Source organism: Amaranthus tricolor, chromosome 13 (assembly GCF_026212465.1).
Source record: "Amaranthus tricolor cultivar Red isolate AtriRed21 chromosome 13, ASM2621246v1, whole genome shotgun sequence".
NCBI classification, from domain to species: Eukaryota; Viridiplantae; Streptophyta; class Magnoliopsida; order Caryophyllales; family Amaranthaceae; genus Amaranthus; species Amaranthus tricolor.
In genome coordinates, this window is record NC_080059.1 from 13,624,799 (window position 1) to 13,644,496 (window position 19,698).

The window sequence follows — 19,698 nt, forward strand, 5'->3', positions numbered from 1 at the left end:
AAATCTTGCCACTTCCGTCTGTTTCCTTAGCTTGTTTAGCCCCCTCACATTCCAGGTAAGAATGTTATTCATTGTCATCGATGGGGTAAGCCCCCAGCACTTTAATTGGAAGTTTCTGTGTACTAGTTTCCTCCCCAAGTATATCCATTGATTCAGTCACAAGGGCATCAAAGGGGTTAGGTGTTGTGACCTTGTGGTGTTGACATTCTCTACGACTCCTCACTCTAAGGGAGGATCTGTTGGTACTTGGACTGATTGGTATCGGAGCCCCATTCTGTTCCCGGGTAGCAGGCTTTTGCTTTACTGCATAATGTTTTCTAACCACCAATTGGTATCCATCTTTGTATTTTCGCGGTTATTGTCGTTTTTGGGAGCCTTCTGGTTCCCTTTGTCACCTCTGCATTCATGTTCATTATGACTCTTTTTTTTACATTTGTTGCAAAGAATAGGTTTTCATTCATAGACTACTTACTGAGTAACCAATTTGTTCTTCACATTAGTGAAATGAATTTCCTCTGGGAAGTCATCATTAGTATTCATTTCAACTAGGACCCAAGCGAACCTTAGCCTAGCTTTCTGACGTGTGGCATTGTCCGATTTGATAACGTTTCCCACTATACCCGCTATCTTCCTAAGACTACTTTCACTCCTATACTCCACTTTAAGCTTGGGGAGTTGGATCTAAACAAGCATGGAAGATAGGCTATTCTTGTCTGTTCACACTTCTAGAGTCCATGGTTTAATTACAAAGGGTTTATTATCGAACAAGACTCCATTCGACTCATAAGCCTTATCCCTAGACTCAATTGATTTCATCATGACCATATTAGACTCCTTTATCCACCATACCTACTGCGTCTATGTCTAGGGCTTTCCATATTCTACGCACAAAACTAAAGGTTGGTTTGCCCCGACCACAAAACATACCATAGCTGTCTCCCAATAACAAATTTCATCCTTAATATTAGATAAGTCAATTTTAACAAGAATGGGTTTTAATGGTATAGTACCTTCGGTTCCTGTTGTAGGAACTAGGGTTTCCTGACCTAGCTTGGAATTATTTTCTATGGAAATAATCCTCATTTTTTTAATGCTTAACCACATTTTTTATAGATCAATGTTATATGATATCATTTTCTTATAATCTAACAACTAAATAATATTTTTAACAATTATGTTAATTTTTTATGTTAATTTGTAACATCTAATTTGTCATAATCTATTCTTTGCCTTGATTAACACTATTTTATTTATTTTAATCCATATATTTAACTTATTTTTTAACCTTATTCCAATATTTCTTCAACTTATCCATAATACATTCTCACCGTTCTCTAATGACGTTCCCATAAGAAATATTTTACTTAAGTAAAGATAAACTTAGAAGTACATGATTTTTCTTTGATATTTACGAGTTAAATACATAAAAGTAAGATCTAGTTAGATTCACCTCGACGTATAAAATTATATTATTTACTTTTAACAATTTTTATGTATTGAATTTATATATATTGAGTTTTAAACACGTACTTTGAAAATTATATAAAACATAAATATAAGTATCAAAATAAGAATTAGAGAATAATTTTTGATTTGTTAATTAAATATACGTGACTCAAATTTAGTGTGACGGACTATTTAGGAAAATAAAAACTATTCAATTTCCTTTTTTCTTATTAGTACCAGCAAGTATAATAAAATAGAGGTAGTCTTAATTAGAGATGGTCCTTCGAATAATTAAACAATTTCAAATTAAATATTTTAAATCGGTTCAAAATCAAATTTAACTATAAAACCGAATAAAAACGCCTATCAAACAGTTTTATTTTGAATTCTAAAGTTGTGAGTGAGAAAGAAGCAGTAAGAGATTGAAGTGGACGGCCAAAGAGTAGATAGATTTGATGGTCAGGACATTTGCTCTCATCCAATCACTTCATACAGTAACACTGCTATCTTTGCTGAACCTCCCTGTACCCTCTCTCTGTATTCCTGCAATTGCATGCTATATCACCTTATAAATTTTATTAATTAACCATAAATAATATTAATTTATAGAGTTTTTTTCTAGAATAATACCAATTTTAATTTATTAACTAATTTATCAAATTATTTTGTCATATAATCTCATATAATTTAATTTTTAACATGTTAGATATATTCTAGGAAAGCACTTATCAAAGTTGTATTATTCATAGTTAATCAAAAGTTAGTATTATTATAGGGAAATAAACAAAAAGTTGTATTATTTCTGATAATTTTTCCTTTATTTTATTAAAATATCAATTTTAAAACTTTTTTTTTTTGGAAATAATATCAATTTTAAACTTCATGCCTTTCTTTTAATTTTTCTTCTTTCCTTATGTATACTTTCTTGTCCACTTAAAATTTAAAATCTCACTAACAAAACTAATGAGATGCATAGGGATTTTTGTGTATCTAAATTCACTAATTGTTCCTAGAGACAGAGACTATCTCTTGGGTCGACACAGAAGAATTTAAAACTAATTTGCCAAAAAAAAAATATAACACACGCACATTTTTTATCAGTTTTATTTTATATTTTATTATTTTCTCTATAAGTTTACTTTCTACTCATTCAACTTCCTATGTTAAATCATTCTCTAAAATTGTCGAGATTTTCTACTACGTTTCCTTATTGAATTTTGGCATCTTCTTTAAGTTTAATCACAAATTATTTTTATAGTTTTTTTTTTCATGCTATGTTATTTTTTTAACCAATATTGAATTACTAGGATTTAAATTCACCATTTTGTTGCTGAATTTGGAATTATTAGGATTTATTTTCATTTATGTTTTTGTATTTTTTATTGTGTTCATATATGGATTTTATTGTGAACTAGTTGTTTTTGGTACATACAGTATTGGTTTCTGGTACATAAAATAGAAGTTTATGATACATCAATTAAGGGTTTAGGATATGTCAATTAGGAATTTTTGATATGGTAAGTGGTGTTTATGATTTTTGAAGTTGGTGTTTATTTTACACAATAGGTGTTTATTATTGTATAGTAAGTGTTTGTTAAATAAAACATACTTCAGATTTCATAAACATTAACTTAGCATATGTTAAATGACTACTTGATATACATTAAACACCTAGTTGTTATAGGTTAAAGTCTTGGTTTGCATATCGTAAACACCTAATTTGCATAATATAAACACCTACTTTTCACATGATAAATACTTATTTGACATATAATAAACACACTTTGCTTAGGATAAACATATGCCTATCATTTAATAATTACCTATTTGAACAATGATAAATACCTACTTTGCATACCAAAAAGACTTGATGTGTGGTAAATACCTACTTGACATATGATAGACAACTACTTTTTACATTATAAACACCCATTTTGCATACCGTACACACACTTTGCATATCATAAAATTTCACTTTTTATCTTGGAAATAAGGCAACATATTATAAAGTAAAAAATAGTTTGGGTATATCAAAAGTGAAAACACAGTTCTCATAATCCTTTACAATAGGTGGAGGAGGATAAACCACATAAGCAAATAAAAGGTCTAAGGACACATCCTGGCAAAGAAATAACTAACTAAAATTAAATATGATAGCTTCATCTGTAAAGATCAGGGAGGCACTGAGCCTAAAGAGTCTAAGCTGCAAGGGAATCTCCGTTCCGTTCGCGCTTGACGAGAGAGGCAATTTGCTTGTGGACTTCCTTTCTGGGAACATAACAAACTTCCTTCTTCAGATTTCACCTTGAGAGATCCCAGAAGAATGCCATTAAATACATACTTTCCATATTATAAAATCTTGCATGGTATTTCATTTTCAAATATTAGACTTGTGGCCTAAGAAAAAATTTTGTTTTCCCTAAATCTTTCATCAAGTGTTTTGCTGCTATTACAATAATATGATACTGCCCTTATCTTTAATCAATTCATTCCTTTCATTGAAAAACAATTGGAAACACAAGTAACGTGTTAGAAGTACAATACTAGGAAACTAAGGGTGAGGCATAGCAAAATTTTATTCAACAAAAGATCAAGCATGAATCCAGTGCTTTCAAAAAACAATTATCTACAATGGGAGGTTTAAAGCTGACAGATTATGGAAAGATGTAGATGGTTATTCATTGTTTTAGTTTTTTATTAGACTTTTGCAAGTGCTACATCTTCATACTTCAGTTTTTTGAAGTATTAATTATGACGGGATTTGCAGTTTAATGATTTGGTTGTATTTTTAGAGTAATTTATTTATAGTTGAAAAAATAACAACAAATTGATTGAAAAATCATGAATTTTTAATCCCCGTTTGTTTTTTCCATGAGACACCCCCTAATTTTGGAGGAGCAAAGTTAATTTTGAAGTTGTTTGTTTAAATATAGTTTATTCATAACATTAAGTTGTTATGAATAAACTATATTTAAACAAACAACTTCAAAATTAACTGATCTGACCAGTTAACAAAATGAGCTAATCAAATCAACTTCTTTATTCAATTATTTCAACTAATAGCTACTGAGTACTGACTATCAACGATATGCCAAACACCTCATATTGTTGCTAAGTGTAAGAAGTATTTAAAAAAGTCAAAATAAAAACTCTTTCGTTAATTGCATGTCATCCCACATTGGGAAGGAGAAGGGACTACATGGAATAGGATGAGAGGTTTTATCTTTTTGTCACACGTTGCTAGAAAATGAAGAGACCTTTCATACATACTACTATAATCTATAACTAATGTTAAATATAATACTCCTTTAATTTTGTATCCCCACGCTAAATTTATACAAAAGATTCGTTTCAATTTTCAGAAAGCCCAAATACCAAATATATAATTTTTTTTTTTTTTTTTTGGATCGAAATCAAATCACAAATTTTGAATTTGATCAAATTAGATAGCCAATTATGCACACCCCTAGAATTACAAAATTAGATACTTCTGTATTAGTAGATCAATATAAACAGGAATTGAGAGTATTGAGCAACGAATACATGATCATTACCAAAAATGAAGCAACAAGTTGTTATCAATGTTCCCAAATGTATCATCATTCATCACTGAAAGAGAACCTCAAATTTCAGGCACAAAACCATGAGTCACCACCTCCTAACCAGTGATGTCAGCAGCTGCACCACATAATAACAAGATTCTTGGTTAACAAGCAATGATGTTGTACTAACTACTAAGATTACACGGGTAACATTAATGATAAAAGATCCACCAAGTGTATGATAGCCCATGAATACATATCTATCATCATTATACCCAATATCCCGCCCGAAAGCAGAGTCTGGGTAAGGGAAGGTGACGAACAATCCATACCCGTAATCCCTTCACAGGGACAACTAGAGGAAAGCAATCGATTTTACCCGTACTCCCTTAAATACATATGATGAGAATATAAACTCCTTGTTTGAGGTCGTCTCACCGAGAGACGGTCTCTAATAGATCTAGATTACGTTTCCGAAAATTTCTCCACAATAACCAATGATTCACAATTTACCTCCCAAAATATTTTTTCAAGCAATACCGTCCATTTACAGAGGAAACTATGGGTTATTAGAGTATTAATTTGGACTAGTATTAGGATTTTCCTTGTGCGACAAAACAATAAAGCAAAACTTAAACCAAACATGCATTCTGTAATGGCAAGTTACGAAGCATGGGTAGTCACCATGAATAAATCAAGTAGTGGACAGCCCCTGTGGAACGGAAACAAGAAAGGAAGACCACCAAACCAGTATGGTGTATGGGAATACCATTCATGGAGTCTAGAGACTCCACATATCTACAATTGTTTTATCCTTTACAAATAGATTGATGAGCAACTCAAAGGCTGTTTCTTAATCAAACTACACCTTGGTTGGTAACCCGATAATATGACTTGAGTGTGATAATCTAGGTCAGAGCCATTTTAGGGGATTGGGGTAATATAATGTCGTAGTAGTCAAACATATGGGGGGTACTATACTTTCACTCATAATCATAGGCAGTTCAACGTCTTTAATTACTAAACATCGTTAAGAGAGGTTAAAAGTATCTACTGTAGAAAGCTACAAAGCTTAACCTTTTCTGACAGAAATATATTAGAGATTCAAGTAGTATTAGCATCAGATACCTCAAAAAGTTCAAATGGACTTCCCCTTTTGTACATATCATCTTTCTTGCTCTTGTCGCGTGGAAGAATTTGATACAATAGCGTCCTACAACCAATCAGCAGAACTGCTGTGCTTCCTAGAGTCACCAAAATAAAATTGGTGGGAGGCAAATGTGATGCAGTCAACGCGCGTATACCCAACCCCATCTGCCAAGAAAGCAAAAAGTGCGAGAAGATAAAATAAGAGGCACAGAGAGAAAGTATAATCATTATCCACTAAAAGCGTCAAAGTTCAAAGGCTTCCGAAATTAAAATAATCACTCAGATGAAGATAACAAGAATGTTAGTCATAAAGATAATGCTCTCTTTTAAAAATAGTACTCTTTACTCACCATTAGTTCTATTAGAATTAATATATTGGTTCATGTAGCCAACCTCAATCTTTTGAGTTTAACACTATGTTTGGATAACAACTTTGGAGAGAAAAGAAAGAAAAGGAAGGGGAAGTGAGTTAAGGAAAAGGAAGGAAAGAGAAATAGAAGGAAAGTAACTCTTGTTTGTTTAGAAAGAAAGGGAAGGAAAAGGAAGGAAGATAAGAGTTTTTCGTTCAAATCTTTCCAACTTTTAGAAAGATTGATACCTCAACAAAAATCATCCGTCCAATCCTTCCAAATACCTACCCTCCAAATTCCTTCCCTTCCAATTTGCTATCCAAACAAGAGATTCATCATCCCTCCAAAATCCCTTCTCTTTCTTTCCCTAAATTTTCTTCCATCCAAATACAATCTAAAGCTTTGACATTGTTATCCTCAACATTTCAAAATTTGGGGTTCACAAAAGAGCTTTCATGTTAGACAAATTCTTTATTAAGGCCGTCTCAACGTGAGACGGCTTAATATGGGCTGACCCACTTTTTTGTTTTCTTAAAAATTAATGAAAAAAAAGTTTTATTTAGTTATCTGCTTTGTAAGTTTTATTCAATTAATTTTACTTTATATATAAATAATTTGAGCTGCTTCTATGGGCCCGTCTCACAGCGAGACAATCTCATACAAGACTTGTTCAAGTTATCAATTTATGTTGAAATTCCTAAAACTTCTTATCATGGTATTTCACGTATCAAGGTTCTGGCAAAATATTGCAAGTATGACACGAAAACGTAATATTGGGTCAAAGTACAACTCATACGATAGAGGTTTCACTTTTATTCGAGATTTACAAAAGTTTAACTTGTCATGAAAAGTTGCATATCAGCATGGCTAAATAAAATCCACAAATGAACCTAAATACTTAACGATCATGGACAATGAATATCTTACAAGGATCATTCAAAGTTCACAGAAACCCTGTTCACGCTACTAAACTAGCAGTATATAATACACACCACTACATTGTCCATTAAGTTTCAAGGAACCCAAAGCCTAGCATTATTAACCTTCTCTCTAACATAGAATTCAGTCACCAAGAACTCTTCCCTAGTTTGATCCTTCAAGCCCCCCAAAATCATTCCATTCTCCCTCTCTCGCATCACATTTTCTCATGTCATGGGGTCATGGTCACTTATCTGAACCTGCCACTAATACGCCCATCTCCTCTCCTTTTATCTACAAGTGTTGAGCCAACTAAATGACCAAATACAACCCAAACTGATGCAAAGGATAACAAAATCTTCAGCAAAATGCCCATGAAAGCATTTATGCATGGTACTTCGAAATATCATTACAAGAACATCATGTTCTTTCGAGATGCCTCACAGATTAAGCAAAAGAATCATAAGGAAGTTTCTCACATCACCACACGATTTTCGCGTACAGTTTTGAATTTATTTCTCATAATACCACCAGTTTATTTTATACGTCAAATCTAATACGGCACTTCCAAAAATCACCACTACTAGATGGTGGAAGGATAATCAAATCAGTACATCATGTTTTGCCTTTTCATGAAAAAAGTTCATCAACAGAAACTTGAAGTCACGAGTATAGTGTAAAAACAAGGTCGCATCACGTCGCATCGAACCCATTGTAAAGGGTTTAAAAACAAACGAAACGATATTATCCGCATTGTAACAGTGTAAAGATTGTTAGAAAAAGAAACAGGATAAACCATGTACAAGCTTCCTGTAACATTATCAAATGGATAAAAGAAGATTACTAATGCTTTCATGGTCAATTTTGACAAAACAAATTCCAAATCTAAACATCTAAAGCTTTCATGGTCGATTTCAACCATTAAAATTCTTTTAGTGATGGTTGTGTTGTAGTTGTATAAGGAAAGAGCACACTTTATTAGAGAATGAAGGTTAAGATTGAGTGATTATTGCTGTCGTTCACCATGACAGAGGGTCGGTGACTTAAGAGACTGCACTAGGTAGTAGGTATACTAATCTAAGGGCTAAACATACTTCTACCTAGGGTTTCCTTATCTTATTTTTTCCGTTAACAGATGATTGGTCAATAACAGTATGTAAACAATCAAAGAATTACAAAGAGAACGTGACACATTATCTTTCACTAATACGGAACATCGGTACCACCACTAACCACAATGCCTAATTTGAAATTGTTGATAAAATAAGCAAAGAAAGCACTTGGGTCAACAGAAAGTGCATAGTGCGATGTAAAGCAGGGTGTATATCGACTAAGCGGTAATTCACCAACGACTAAGTAGATTGCTGGGACTTGGGAATTTGTTTGCGCATAAATAGGCGGAGAATAAGTTAGGCATAGTTGCGTATTTATTTGTTGTTGTTTCCTTGTTAGAAGTTGATTCCTGTTAAAACTTAGTTTGTTTTAAGTCCCAGCTAAGGCACATTATTATTCATAATGTTAAAAAAACACAATTTTGTCAATTCCTTGTTTCTCTTTCGTGAGTGCAAAAAAACATCAAACCACTCTTTGAGAGTTGTGAGTGATGTAATGATCATAGTGTGCACATTACCTTTGTGCGAGGAAAGCATCAAAGTAGGGTGATTAGTGGGTGAGAGTGAATCACTCAGCGAGCATCTTTAAATTGTACTTGTTTCGACAGAGCTTATGCAACCATTTTCCTGATCCATTCTTCTTAATTGAATGTTTCTAAGATGGTGCATCTTGTTATCGAGGGAAGGAAATTATTTCATGAGGATAAGCTTCATGGAAGAAAAACAAAGCATTCGACAAATGCAAATTAAGGATTCTTTACACATGTTAAACTCATTGTAAGTTGGATTCAACTTGCATCTTTCAATTGTTATGAAATAAAAATGCGATTTAATAGATTTGAGGTAAAAAACAAAAGGAAAGTTGTTCACAAAATAGATTTTTCACAACACGACTGTGTTTTGCAATATTGTTATTGTAAAATGGTCAACTTGTGACTCCCATTGAGTAAAATTGATTCTTTTTGAGAAAATTAGATTTGGGAATTCAAAATTGTTGCAACGGTTCACTTGCGGCAGAATGTACACTTAATCTGTTTTGGTGGGCAAAAAGTTTGGGTGGCTTAAAATCAACACTTTGGCTTTGAAATTGTTCTTTCTGTTGCCATTTTCGAATTATATTGATCAATGTCGATTTTATTTTATAGTCATAAAAGTTCTGCACTGGGTGGTTCAAAATAGGTTGTAGACGAATGCTTCGCTGTAATTTGTGGTATTTACTTGTATTTGGGAGTTTGGAAGGTTGGTGCACGAATTTTAGTTTTTTGATACAGAGTGTTTTTGATGGTGGATGGAGCTTCGACAGAGAGCACCAGTGTTCAAATTTCAACTCATAGCAGAAGCTATCATTGATTGTTTAGGTTACTTGTAGCATTTGATTCATAGCTAGGTGACTACTTTGACAAACCATATTCGACAAGCACCTTGGCTCAAGTTGGTTTATGCGAAAGAAAATAGCTTGTGCAAATTTGAGTTGATTCAATGCAGATACTGGGCAGAAAGAGCAATGAGAAGTCACTGCAATGAATCATCAGATCTTCTAATGTTACACCCCCCAACTCCCACCAAACAAAGAACAGAAAAAGGAACTTAACTTTGTAAATATACCAACTAAAACAATTTTATAGTAAGTGCTAATGCATCCAATGTTAATAGAGTAAATATTCAACAGTTAATTGTTAGAACAAGCTAATTAATATTAGCATCAGCCTGCTAACATATTGCGAAGGTTATAATTATTTATACCGAAGACTTAGCATCATCATTTCACTAGCACTCGATCTCAAAACAACATTCATAACTTAAGTAAAAGCAGGACTTACTGGTATACCCACGGCCCATGATTTGGCAACTGCAAAAATTGCCTTATTCCAACCATTCATTCCTCGGCCATCCTCACTATAACCTCCGAGGAAGTATGCACTAAGAAACCAACCTACAACAAATGCCAACACTAATTAATACCCAGAAATTAGAACACGTTAAAATGAATCTTCAATGACCCAAATTTTAATCAAAATTAACGAACCCGCAATGAAAGGATCAGCAGTACGCAGTGTTTCAGGGTCAAAAACAGAAAAACCATGGCTAAACCTTCCAATTGCAGCAAACATAAGCAGAGCTAAAACATCTCCACCTGCTAATAATGCAACCTGCCTGAAATTCACAATGAAAGTATAAATAATAAAAACATAACTAAAACAAAATCAAAAACTGCTGCCATTTCCAAACATCAGCAATCAAAAAGCAAAATCACTCAACTTCTGAGCCAAAGGTTATGAATTCAATTGACTTATATAAAAGCAAGCACAATAATCAGGATCAAAATGGAAAAGATTCAAAAAAAAAGGTATAACCACAATTCTGTTACAAAAACCCAGTTATTAACCCATCTTTTCAAAACCCAATAATCAAGATCAAAATGGAAAAGATTTAAAAGTCACCCCCACGTCTGAAAGCAGGAAGACGATTAGGGCTGTCGATTTGAATACCGCCTTAATTATAATTATAGAGTAGAAAACTACTGGAATGAATAGCAAGGACAATCCAGTACAAATTACGGTTCAATAAATGGGCAATCAGAAAGCAAAACCACACCATTTCTGTACCAAAAGTTATAGATTCTATTCACTCAACTAGAAGCAAGCACTATAGTGATAGAGTCTCGCGGAGTCATATTGAAGCTATACGAGACATGTATGATGGAGCATCAACTAACATACAGACACCCGTTGGGATTACAAAATCTTTCCCAGTTAGAGTAGTCTTACATCAGAGATCGACACTAAGCCCTTTCCTTTTAGTCTATCTAGGAGACTGTGCCATGATGCATACTGTTCGCAGACGATATAGTTTTGGTCGCTGAAACTAGCGAAGAGGCTAACACTAAATTAAAAGAATGGAGGGTGGTTTTAGAAAGCCACGGGTTGCATATAAGCCGTACAAAGACAGAATATTTGAGATGCAATTTTAGTGGCGATGAGCAACATAATGGCCCAGACGTGACAATTGGAGAAGATGTAGTTGCAAGTACGACTAAGTTCAAGTATCTAGGGTCTATTATCCAAAGTGATGGAGAGATAGATGGGGATGTTACGCATCGCATATAAGCGGGTTGGCTTAAGTGGCAATCGGCTACTGGAGTGTTATGTCATAAGAAGTTTCCGATTAGACTGAAAGGTAAGTTCTACAAAGTTGCCATTAGGCCAGCTTTATTGTACGGGACAGAGTGTTGGCCTGTTAAAAAAGGAAGTGGCAGAGATGAAAATGCTCAGGTGGATGTGCAGTAACACCATAGTGGACAAAATCAAGAACCAGGAGTTTAGAGAAGTTAGGCGTTGCCCCATTATCTGCTAAAATGCGTGAAAATAGGTTAAGATGATTTGGACATATGCAAAGAAAGACTGTCGGCCGCCCCGTTAGAAGGATAGAAAGCATCATAATTGAGGGTAAGAGAATTCGAAAAAGACCTAAGAAAACGTGGGTTGAGCAAATAAAGAGCGACCTAAGTGAGGTACGCCGCTACTTGGACCTAACTAGGAATAGGAATAGTTGGAGACGTTAGATCCATATTTTAGATTACTATAGTTTCTTTAGTTATCCTCTTGTTGCTTCATTTTTTTAAATTTTTTTAGTTGTTCCTTTGTGAATTTGTCGTCACCTATTATGCAGGGCTCCTACATGTTTGGGGTAAACTTTGACCACTCTCCTCTAGTCCTCCCCGTAGAGGAAGTACGGCTATGGATTGTCTGTCATCTTGACCCTGCTTTCAAGCAGGACATTGGGTACGACGATGATGACAACAAAATGTAAACCCAATTCATGAACAATCAGAACAACCCAGCATGAATTCAATTTACCCAACTAAATCAACCAATATAATTATGATTACAGAAAAAGACAAAAAAAAAAAAAGAAGAAAACTTTAACGATGATTCTGAAACCACAGTAAGGACAGCCAAGTAATTAAACATCTATAATAAAAAAAATTACCCATATTTCTGAAAGCAAGAAAATTAGGGTTTGTCAATATGAACAACAATCCAGCATAATTCAATTCGCCCAACTAAAATTACAATTAAAAACAAAGAGATCAAAAAAATGTCACCCTATTTCTGAAACAATAGTGAGAACAACCCAGTGAGTAACCCAATCTAAACTTAAAGCCTTTAAAAAAATTTTAAAAAAATTTACCCCCATTTCTGAAAACGAGAAGAAGATGGCTTATCTATTTGGATAACCCCTTCAAGAGGAACAGAATCTGGGCCAACAAAAACAGTATCGTTATTGGGGAAAGAAGATGAAGGTGCAGATTGTTTAGTAACAGGGTCAGAAACATCGGAAGATTTAGCAATAGTGAGAGGAAATCGAGTTTTAATTGTAAATTTGGATTTAAGATTGCGTTTGGGAAAAAGTGTAATGACAGGTTTTGAATGGGAGAATTTGAAGGAAGAAGAGATTGATGAAGAAGATGATGAAGTGCAGGAATTGCAGCATCTATTGCTGGAAACTGGTGGTTGGCTTAGAACCAGCATTTTGAAGGTTTTCCAGGGATTAGGAATCACAAACACAAATGGTACAACCTTCCGATTCAATTAAATATAAATATAAATATATAATTAAATAAATATAGGAGTACTAGATGAAAAATGTCAAATATTAGAGGTGTTCATTCGGGTCATCGGGTCGGTTTCGGACGGGTGTAATTCGGCTCGGTCGGATTTCGAATTGAGTAAATTTTTGGTTGTATGCAATAACAGGTCATACTCGGGTCAGATCGATTAGTTACGGGTCGGTTTAACAACAGTTGTTCGCATTATCGAGTTCAAACTGGTTTGTTATCGGTTGAAATTCGAGTCGTGTGTCAATCGAGCTCGGGTTGTCATCGGTCTAGCATTAGTTTGATTTTTTCGGGCACAAATCGGGTTCGAGATTTATTTTTCCAATAGTTATCGGTTACGGACAACTATTTTGAAATAAGTTAATAGTCGGGCTTTTAATTGATGTATGTTTATTTACTTATAAAAAATAATTACCGATTGTTTTATCAGATATGGCAAATCATTTTATTTCAATTAGTTTATATATATATATAGTAAATTTTCGGTTGTATGCAACAACGGGTCATACTCGGGTCAGATCGATTAGTTATGTGTCGGTTTAACAACGGTTGTTCGCATTATCGTGTTCAAATTGGTTTGTTATCGGTTGAAATTCGAGTCGTGTGTCAATCGAGCTCGGGTTGTCATCAGTCTAACATTAGTTCGGTTTTTTCGGGCAAAAATCGGGTTCGAGCTTTATTTTTCGAGTAGTTATCGGTTACGGACAACTATTTCGAAATAAGTTAATAGTCGGGTTTTTAATTGATGCATGCTTATTTACTTACAAAAAATAATTACCGATTGTTTTATTAAATATGACAGATCAATTTATTTCAATTAGTTTATATATATAAATATATATATATATATATATATATATATATATATATATATATATATATATATATATATATATATATATATATATATATATATATATATACATACATATATATATATATACATACATATATATATATATACATACATATATATATATATACATACATATATATATATATATATATATATATATATATATATATATATATATATATACATACATATATATATATATATATGTATATATATATATGTATATATATATATACATATATATATGTATATGTAAATATATATATATATATATATATATATATATATATATATATATATATATATATATATATATATATATACATATATATATATATATACATACATATATATATATATATACATACATATATATATATATATACATACATATATATATATATATATATATATATATATATATATATATATATATATATATATATATATATATATATATATATATATATATATGAGACTATCATTTAACAATGCATCATGTTGCTACTTTTGATAATTGATTGAATATTAAAACTCGATAATCGAAACTTGATTTGTTTGAATGAATAAGAATAATCTAAAGTATCTTATAGGCTATTACATACTTAGACTTATAAGTTTTATTGAGTACTCTAAACTAATAGTGCCTCTAATTCAGAGTAATTCTCTCGATTTCTTTTTAGACTTGTTATTAACTTATTAGAAATTTAGAATATATTACTAGAGGGAGAACTTATGCAAATTCCAAATGAGACATTTGTTTTTAATTAGACAGAGTATAAGCTATTAGGATGTACATTACTCTATTACACTAATAATCGATCGTATTTCTAAGTTTGATAATTGAAACTTATTATAATAAAGTGAATTAGATTAATCAAGTAATCATAACCATTTTATATGATATTATGTATTTATACTTATTAGTGACCTTGAATACTTTAAACTAATAAATCTATTACACTAATAATTGATCGTATTTAATTTAAAACTTAATAATGTTCGGAACTAGACTTATTGGAGTGAATGAAATTAATACAAAATATCTTATAGTTATAGACTATCGTTGACAGTTAACTTAACGTTATTACTTATTACTATTCTTGAATACTCTAAAGTAATTTATAGGTTATTAATAATCGATTGTAATTCAAAGTTCACTTATTGTAATTCGATCTATTATAGTAAATGAAACTAATACTCCACCTTTTTTGTTACTTTGAACTAAATAGCCTAAATTATGCAATTTGACCAAATTCAATAATAAAAATATATAATATTTGATATACAATATTTATATTACTCAAATAAATTATTTTAGATAACTAATTGTCCAATTTGATGAATATATTACTCAATTGATACATCACTTATTCTAAGTCGTTGATCTTTGTATATAGATGTGTGAGATCTTACCATCTTAGCAATCCATAAGTTGTACTTGCACAAAATATTATTAATTATTAAGATAGCATACAAATAAGGTGTTTTAAACGTTGAATTTATAATGCTAATATCAGATCAACGGTAAAAAAAAATAGACACGACACTCTCATTTGAAAAAAAAAGGAATAGGCGTGATTGCGTGAAGATGTTAGTTCACACACTCATCATGCCCAAGTACCCATCAGTGGATGAATTGAGGCAGTCGAAGAAACCCTGGTTTCTTCGCCTTCACCGTCATAGCCGCACACGCTCCTCATCAGTTCCTCCACTCATACCTATCAGTTCACACACTCATCATCTTCTTCGCGAGAGTAAATTGCTGGAGCAAAAATCTACTTCCTCCACTATCTTTCCATCATCTTCTTCACATTTCAGGTACAAATTGGGTTTAGAAATTTCATTTGTTGGCTAGATTATCTTGAGACTTGTACAGAGCTACTTGGTTTCATTTCCCAGATTTTGCTCTAGTTATTTTGATTACCTAAGCTTGTCTGCGCAGTCTGAATATTGTCACTTAGTGTTACATCCTGTATATTTGTCTTTCTTATATATAAATGATAGAAGTACCTTTTTTTTGAGAATTATAATAAGCAGTATTCATCCTATCAAAATAGTTTTAAATCGGAACTAACCCATTCCAATGTGAAAGGAGAAGAAGCAAGATAACCAGGACTTGGAACTAACCCAGCTTCAACATCAGTAACATCTTCTAATAATTCTTCATATTGTTTAATTACATCTCTAACAGATTTACCAGGAATCATACCAGCAATTCTTGACCATCTTTCAGGAGTATTATCATCAAAAATTGCAAGTGCTTTCTCAAATTGCTTATTTTCTTCTTTAGTCCATGTTGTGTTCTTACAATCACCATGAAAAAGCCAATTATAATTGGAATTTGAGAATAAGTTGGGTAAATTGCACCCATTTAGGGAAATTTATTGGGTTTTTTTCTCTCACTAGAAAGATTAAATTTTTTTTGATGGATTTTTTTGATTATTGAGAGAGATGAAATGGGGTGAATTTAAAGAGTGAGTTGATGATCAAAATAGCAAAACAGAAATAGGAAGATTGGGAAGATGTGTAAGGGTAATGAAGGGAAATGAAAGGAAAATGAAGTTTCAGAATGATACAAATTGAAATGGACTTGAATCTAGAATCATTTGAGAGAAAAGAGAATCAGAATAATCTGATAGAAATCGTGTGAAAGAAAGCTTCTGAAAACAAAATAAGCGAAAATGAGATGAAGAAGAAGGAAGATTTTAAGAGTCACGTGAGTGTCACGTGATGGTCAACAGCCAAAAGTAACGGTCAACAAACGAAATCCGTTAAAAGGTAGTCTTTTGCAAAGATTTGTATAATATAAGGTAGTTTTTTTAAAAAAAGGTATAGATTAGGTAGTTTCTTATAACTTTGCCTAAAAATAATGATAATAGTAAGATATAATAAGTAAAACATAATAAGCAGAGTGAAGTGATGATTTGTTTTTGAAAAGATAAAAGTATATGATAGTTTGTATTAGTGATCTTGAATATATATTAGTGTATGATTTTGTTCAAAAATATTTAATACTTTTGAAATTAGAAGATGGTTTTAAATTTGTTGAATCTCATTCTTAATTGTAGGAAGATGAATGCTAATGTGGCAAATGAAGCTAATGGTTTTGAATTTGACAATATTTCTAACACGGGTAATTTGTTAATCTAATGGTTCAAGTACCTTATATGTTTTGTGTACTTTAGTATTGTTTTGCATTGTGTTCAATATTGAGATAGATTACTAGCATGTGTATTATTTTTGTTGAAATTAACAACGTTTGAAGAGTTACAAATGATTAAACAACAACGACAAGATGAGATACTAAGATCCCAACAAACTAGTGTATCCACTCAAAGGAATGTGAACCCGAACCCTAGACAAGTTGTCCAACGTCCTATTTGTCCACCAAAGCGTGCAAAAACTAGTAGAGGAAGAGGTGGAATTTCTCCAGCTGGAGGTCGAAGGCGAACTAGAACTGAGTTACAGGAGGATATTGAAGGACTTGGAAAGCGTACCTCACCAGTTTGGGATCATTTTACCATAGTGGCCGAGAAGGATGATAACAATGTTGTTATTTCATTACATGCTGTTTGTCACCATTGTAAGAATACTGACTATAGAGCCGAAGGTTACTATGGAACCTCCAATTGTAGAAATCACCTCAAGACTTGTGAACCTTACCAAGAATGGCTTGCTAAAAATGGTGATCTCATTGGTGATTTTAGTCAGAGAAAATATTGTTCTCTTTTTGCCGAGGCCATTATGTACCATGGATACCCCTTAAGCATGGTTGAGCACAGATTCACAAGGAAATTGCATCGTTACTTGAATCCAAAGGTGAAGAACATATCTAGATCCACAATCACTCGATGGTGCATGAGGAAAAACTCTAAGTTAAGGAAAATGTTATTTGAAACTTTGAAGGATTTAGATAGCAAGGTGTCTTTCACATGTGACATTTGGACAACTTGCACATCTCGTGGATACTTGACTTTAACGGCTCATTATATTGACAAGGACTGGTGTTTGAAGTCGAAAGTTCTTAATTTTTGTCATTTCCCTCCCCCACACACTGGTCATGCGATTTATGAGCTTGTTTATGCAATGATCAAGGATTGGGGTCTTGAATCAAAGGTTATGTGCATGACTGTTGACAATGCAACCAATAATGATTCCATGATCCCCTTTTTACAAGAATGTTTAAATGGCCATTCGTCTTTTCCATGTGATGGTGCACATTTTCATATTCGTTGTGCGGCGCACATTTTGAATTTGATTGTTAAAGATGGATTAAAAGCAATTGATCCTGCTGTCAAACTTGTGCGTGATAATGTCAAGTACATTGATTCATCCGAGGCAAGGATGATTAGGTTTAGAGATTTTGTATCTTAGATTGAAAAGCCTTCTTCGCTGAAATTATGGTTGGATGTTGTAACGAGATGGAACTCTACATACTTAATGTTGAAGCGAGTTCTTGACTATAGAGTTGCGGTGAATCGCTTTGGTAGTACTGAGCCTGACTACACCTTGAAGCTCACTGATCGTGAGTGAGAATCTGTTGAAAATATGGCTTCTATTCTTCAACCTTTCTATGAAATGACCAATCTTTTTTCCGGGTCAGATTATCCCACTGCAAATCTATATTTTGAACAAGTTTGTAAGGCAAAATACCACCTACGACGTGCTTGTGAAAGTGAGGATACTTGCATTAGAGGGATGGGAAATGAGATGTTTGAGAAGTTAGAGAAATATTGGGGCGAGTCCTCTTTAATTTTGTCTATTGTTGCGGTGTTTGACCCTAGGCATAAGATTCCATTTCTAAAACATCATTTTAGAAAGGTTTATCAATCTGAGGATGAGGTTTATCAACAAATTGTGAGGGTTCGCTCTGGACTTGTCAATCTTTTCAATGATTACAAGTCTACACTTACTTTATCGACTAAAGCTCATCAAGCTTCTATTTCTGATGATCTCGCATTGGTTCATGCTCTCGTGATTCTGATGGCTATGAGGTATGTATTATTTAATTTTAAACTTCTTTTAACAATATATTTATTATTATTAATATTTATCTCAATAAGTTTGTCTTTCCATTATAATATTTTTACTATTAATAAGTTTCATATGTTTTATCGTTTGTTTACAGAGTTTTGAAAGTTCTTAAGAACTACTTTTTTCTTCAAATATTTTATCGGAAGTGGAAAAATACCTTGAATCACTTTTGCATATGCATGGTGATTCGAAATTTGATATTTTGTTGTATTGGAAAGACCAACAAACTACTTACCAAATTATGTCTAAAATAGCTAAAGACATATTGGCTATTCCAATAACCACAATTGCATCTGAATCAACTTTTTCTATGGGAGGAAGAATTTTAAATAGATGGAGAGCATCCCTTTTATCAAGACATGTTGAAGCCTTGATTTTTACTCGTATTTGGTTGTTTGGATATGAAGAAGAACCTGATGAAGTAGGATTAGATGTAGAATCGCATGTTAAGGAAGATCAGGGTCCAAGTGGATCCTCGTCTTTAGAATCTAGTACGTATTTTACTTTTTAAATAAATGTTAGTTAATTATCATTCTATTATAACTTGTGTTTCGTGTACTTTATGTACTCAGTTATGGTTTGTTCACTTGATTGTTGCCATGCAAATGATGTTGGTTCTTATGGATCTGATTGTGACTCAAATTGAAACACAGAATCTGGACATAAGTAA

The 19,698-nt window shown here is 32.7% G+C and overlaps 2 protein-coding genes across 4 annotated transcripts; both read right to left on the reverse strand.

Annotated features, from left to right (window-relative positions):
• Positions 1–3,426: 3,426 nt before the first annotated feature.
• On the reverse strand, positions 3,427–13,096 carry LOC130798103 (uncharacterized). Of its 3 annotated transcripts, none has more exons than XR_009039017.1 (6): positions 12,709–13,096; positions 10,544–10,671; positions 10,338–10,450; positions 6,117–6,302; positions 5,001–5,124; positions 3,427–3,714 (listed from the first exon to the last, which is right to left on the reverse strand). XR_009039017.1 is itself a non-coding variant. In XM_057660969.1 (5 exons), the coding sequence occupies exons 1-5, from the start codon at positions 13,047–13,049 to the stop codon at positions 5,095–5,097; spliced, it is 798 nt and encodes a 265-aa protein (XP_057516952.1). In that variant the 5' UTR covers positions 13,050–13,096; the 3' UTR covers positions 4,916–5,094. The 3 variants fall into 3 exon arrangements, 1 of the variants encoding a protein (XP_057516952.1); XR_009039016.1 differs by having other exon boundaries at positions 3,427–3,750; XM_057660969.1 differs by lacking the exon at positions 3,427–3,714 and having other exon boundaries at positions 4,916–5,124.
• Positions 13,097–15,901: 2,805 nt separating this feature from the next.
• On the reverse strand, positions 15,902–17,192 carry LOC130798840 (transcription factor DIVARICATA-like). Its single transcript, XM_057661935.1, has 4 exons — positions 17,157–17,192; positions 16,571–16,654; positions 16,070–16,297; positions 15,902–15,964 (listed from the first exon to the last, which is right to left on the reverse strand). The coding sequence occupies exons 1-4, from the start codon at positions 17,190–17,192 to the stop codon at positions 15,902–15,904; spliced, it is 411 nt and encodes a 136-aa protein (XP_057517918.1).
• Between the last annotated feature and the right edge of the window lie 2,506 nt (positions 17,193–19,698).

Coding starts and splice junctions, on each gene's coding strand:
- LOC130798103 (XM_057660969.1), bottom strand. CDS start 13,049: ATGCTGGTTCTAAGCCAACCACCAGTTTCCAGCAATAGATGCTGCAAT. Junction 10,672..12,708: donor TCTCGTTTTCAGAAATGGGG/GTAAATTTTTTT, acceptor TGTGAATTTCAG/GCAGGTTGCATTATTAGCAG. Junction 10,451..10,543: donor TGCTGATCCTTTCATTGCGG/GTTCGTTAATTT, acceptor CATTTGTTGTAG/GTTGGTTTCTTAGTGCATAC.
- LOC130798840 (XM_057661935.1), bottom strand. CDS start 17,192: ATGCAAAACAATACTAAAGTACACAAAACATATAAG. Junction 16,655..17,156: donor AAGTACACAAAACATATAAG/GTACTTGAACCA, acceptor TTTTGTTTTCAG/AAGCTTTCTTTCACACGATT. Junction 16,298..16,570: donor ATTCAAGTCCATTTCAATTT/GTATCATTCTGA, acceptor GGTGATTGTAAG/AACACAACATGGACTAAAGA.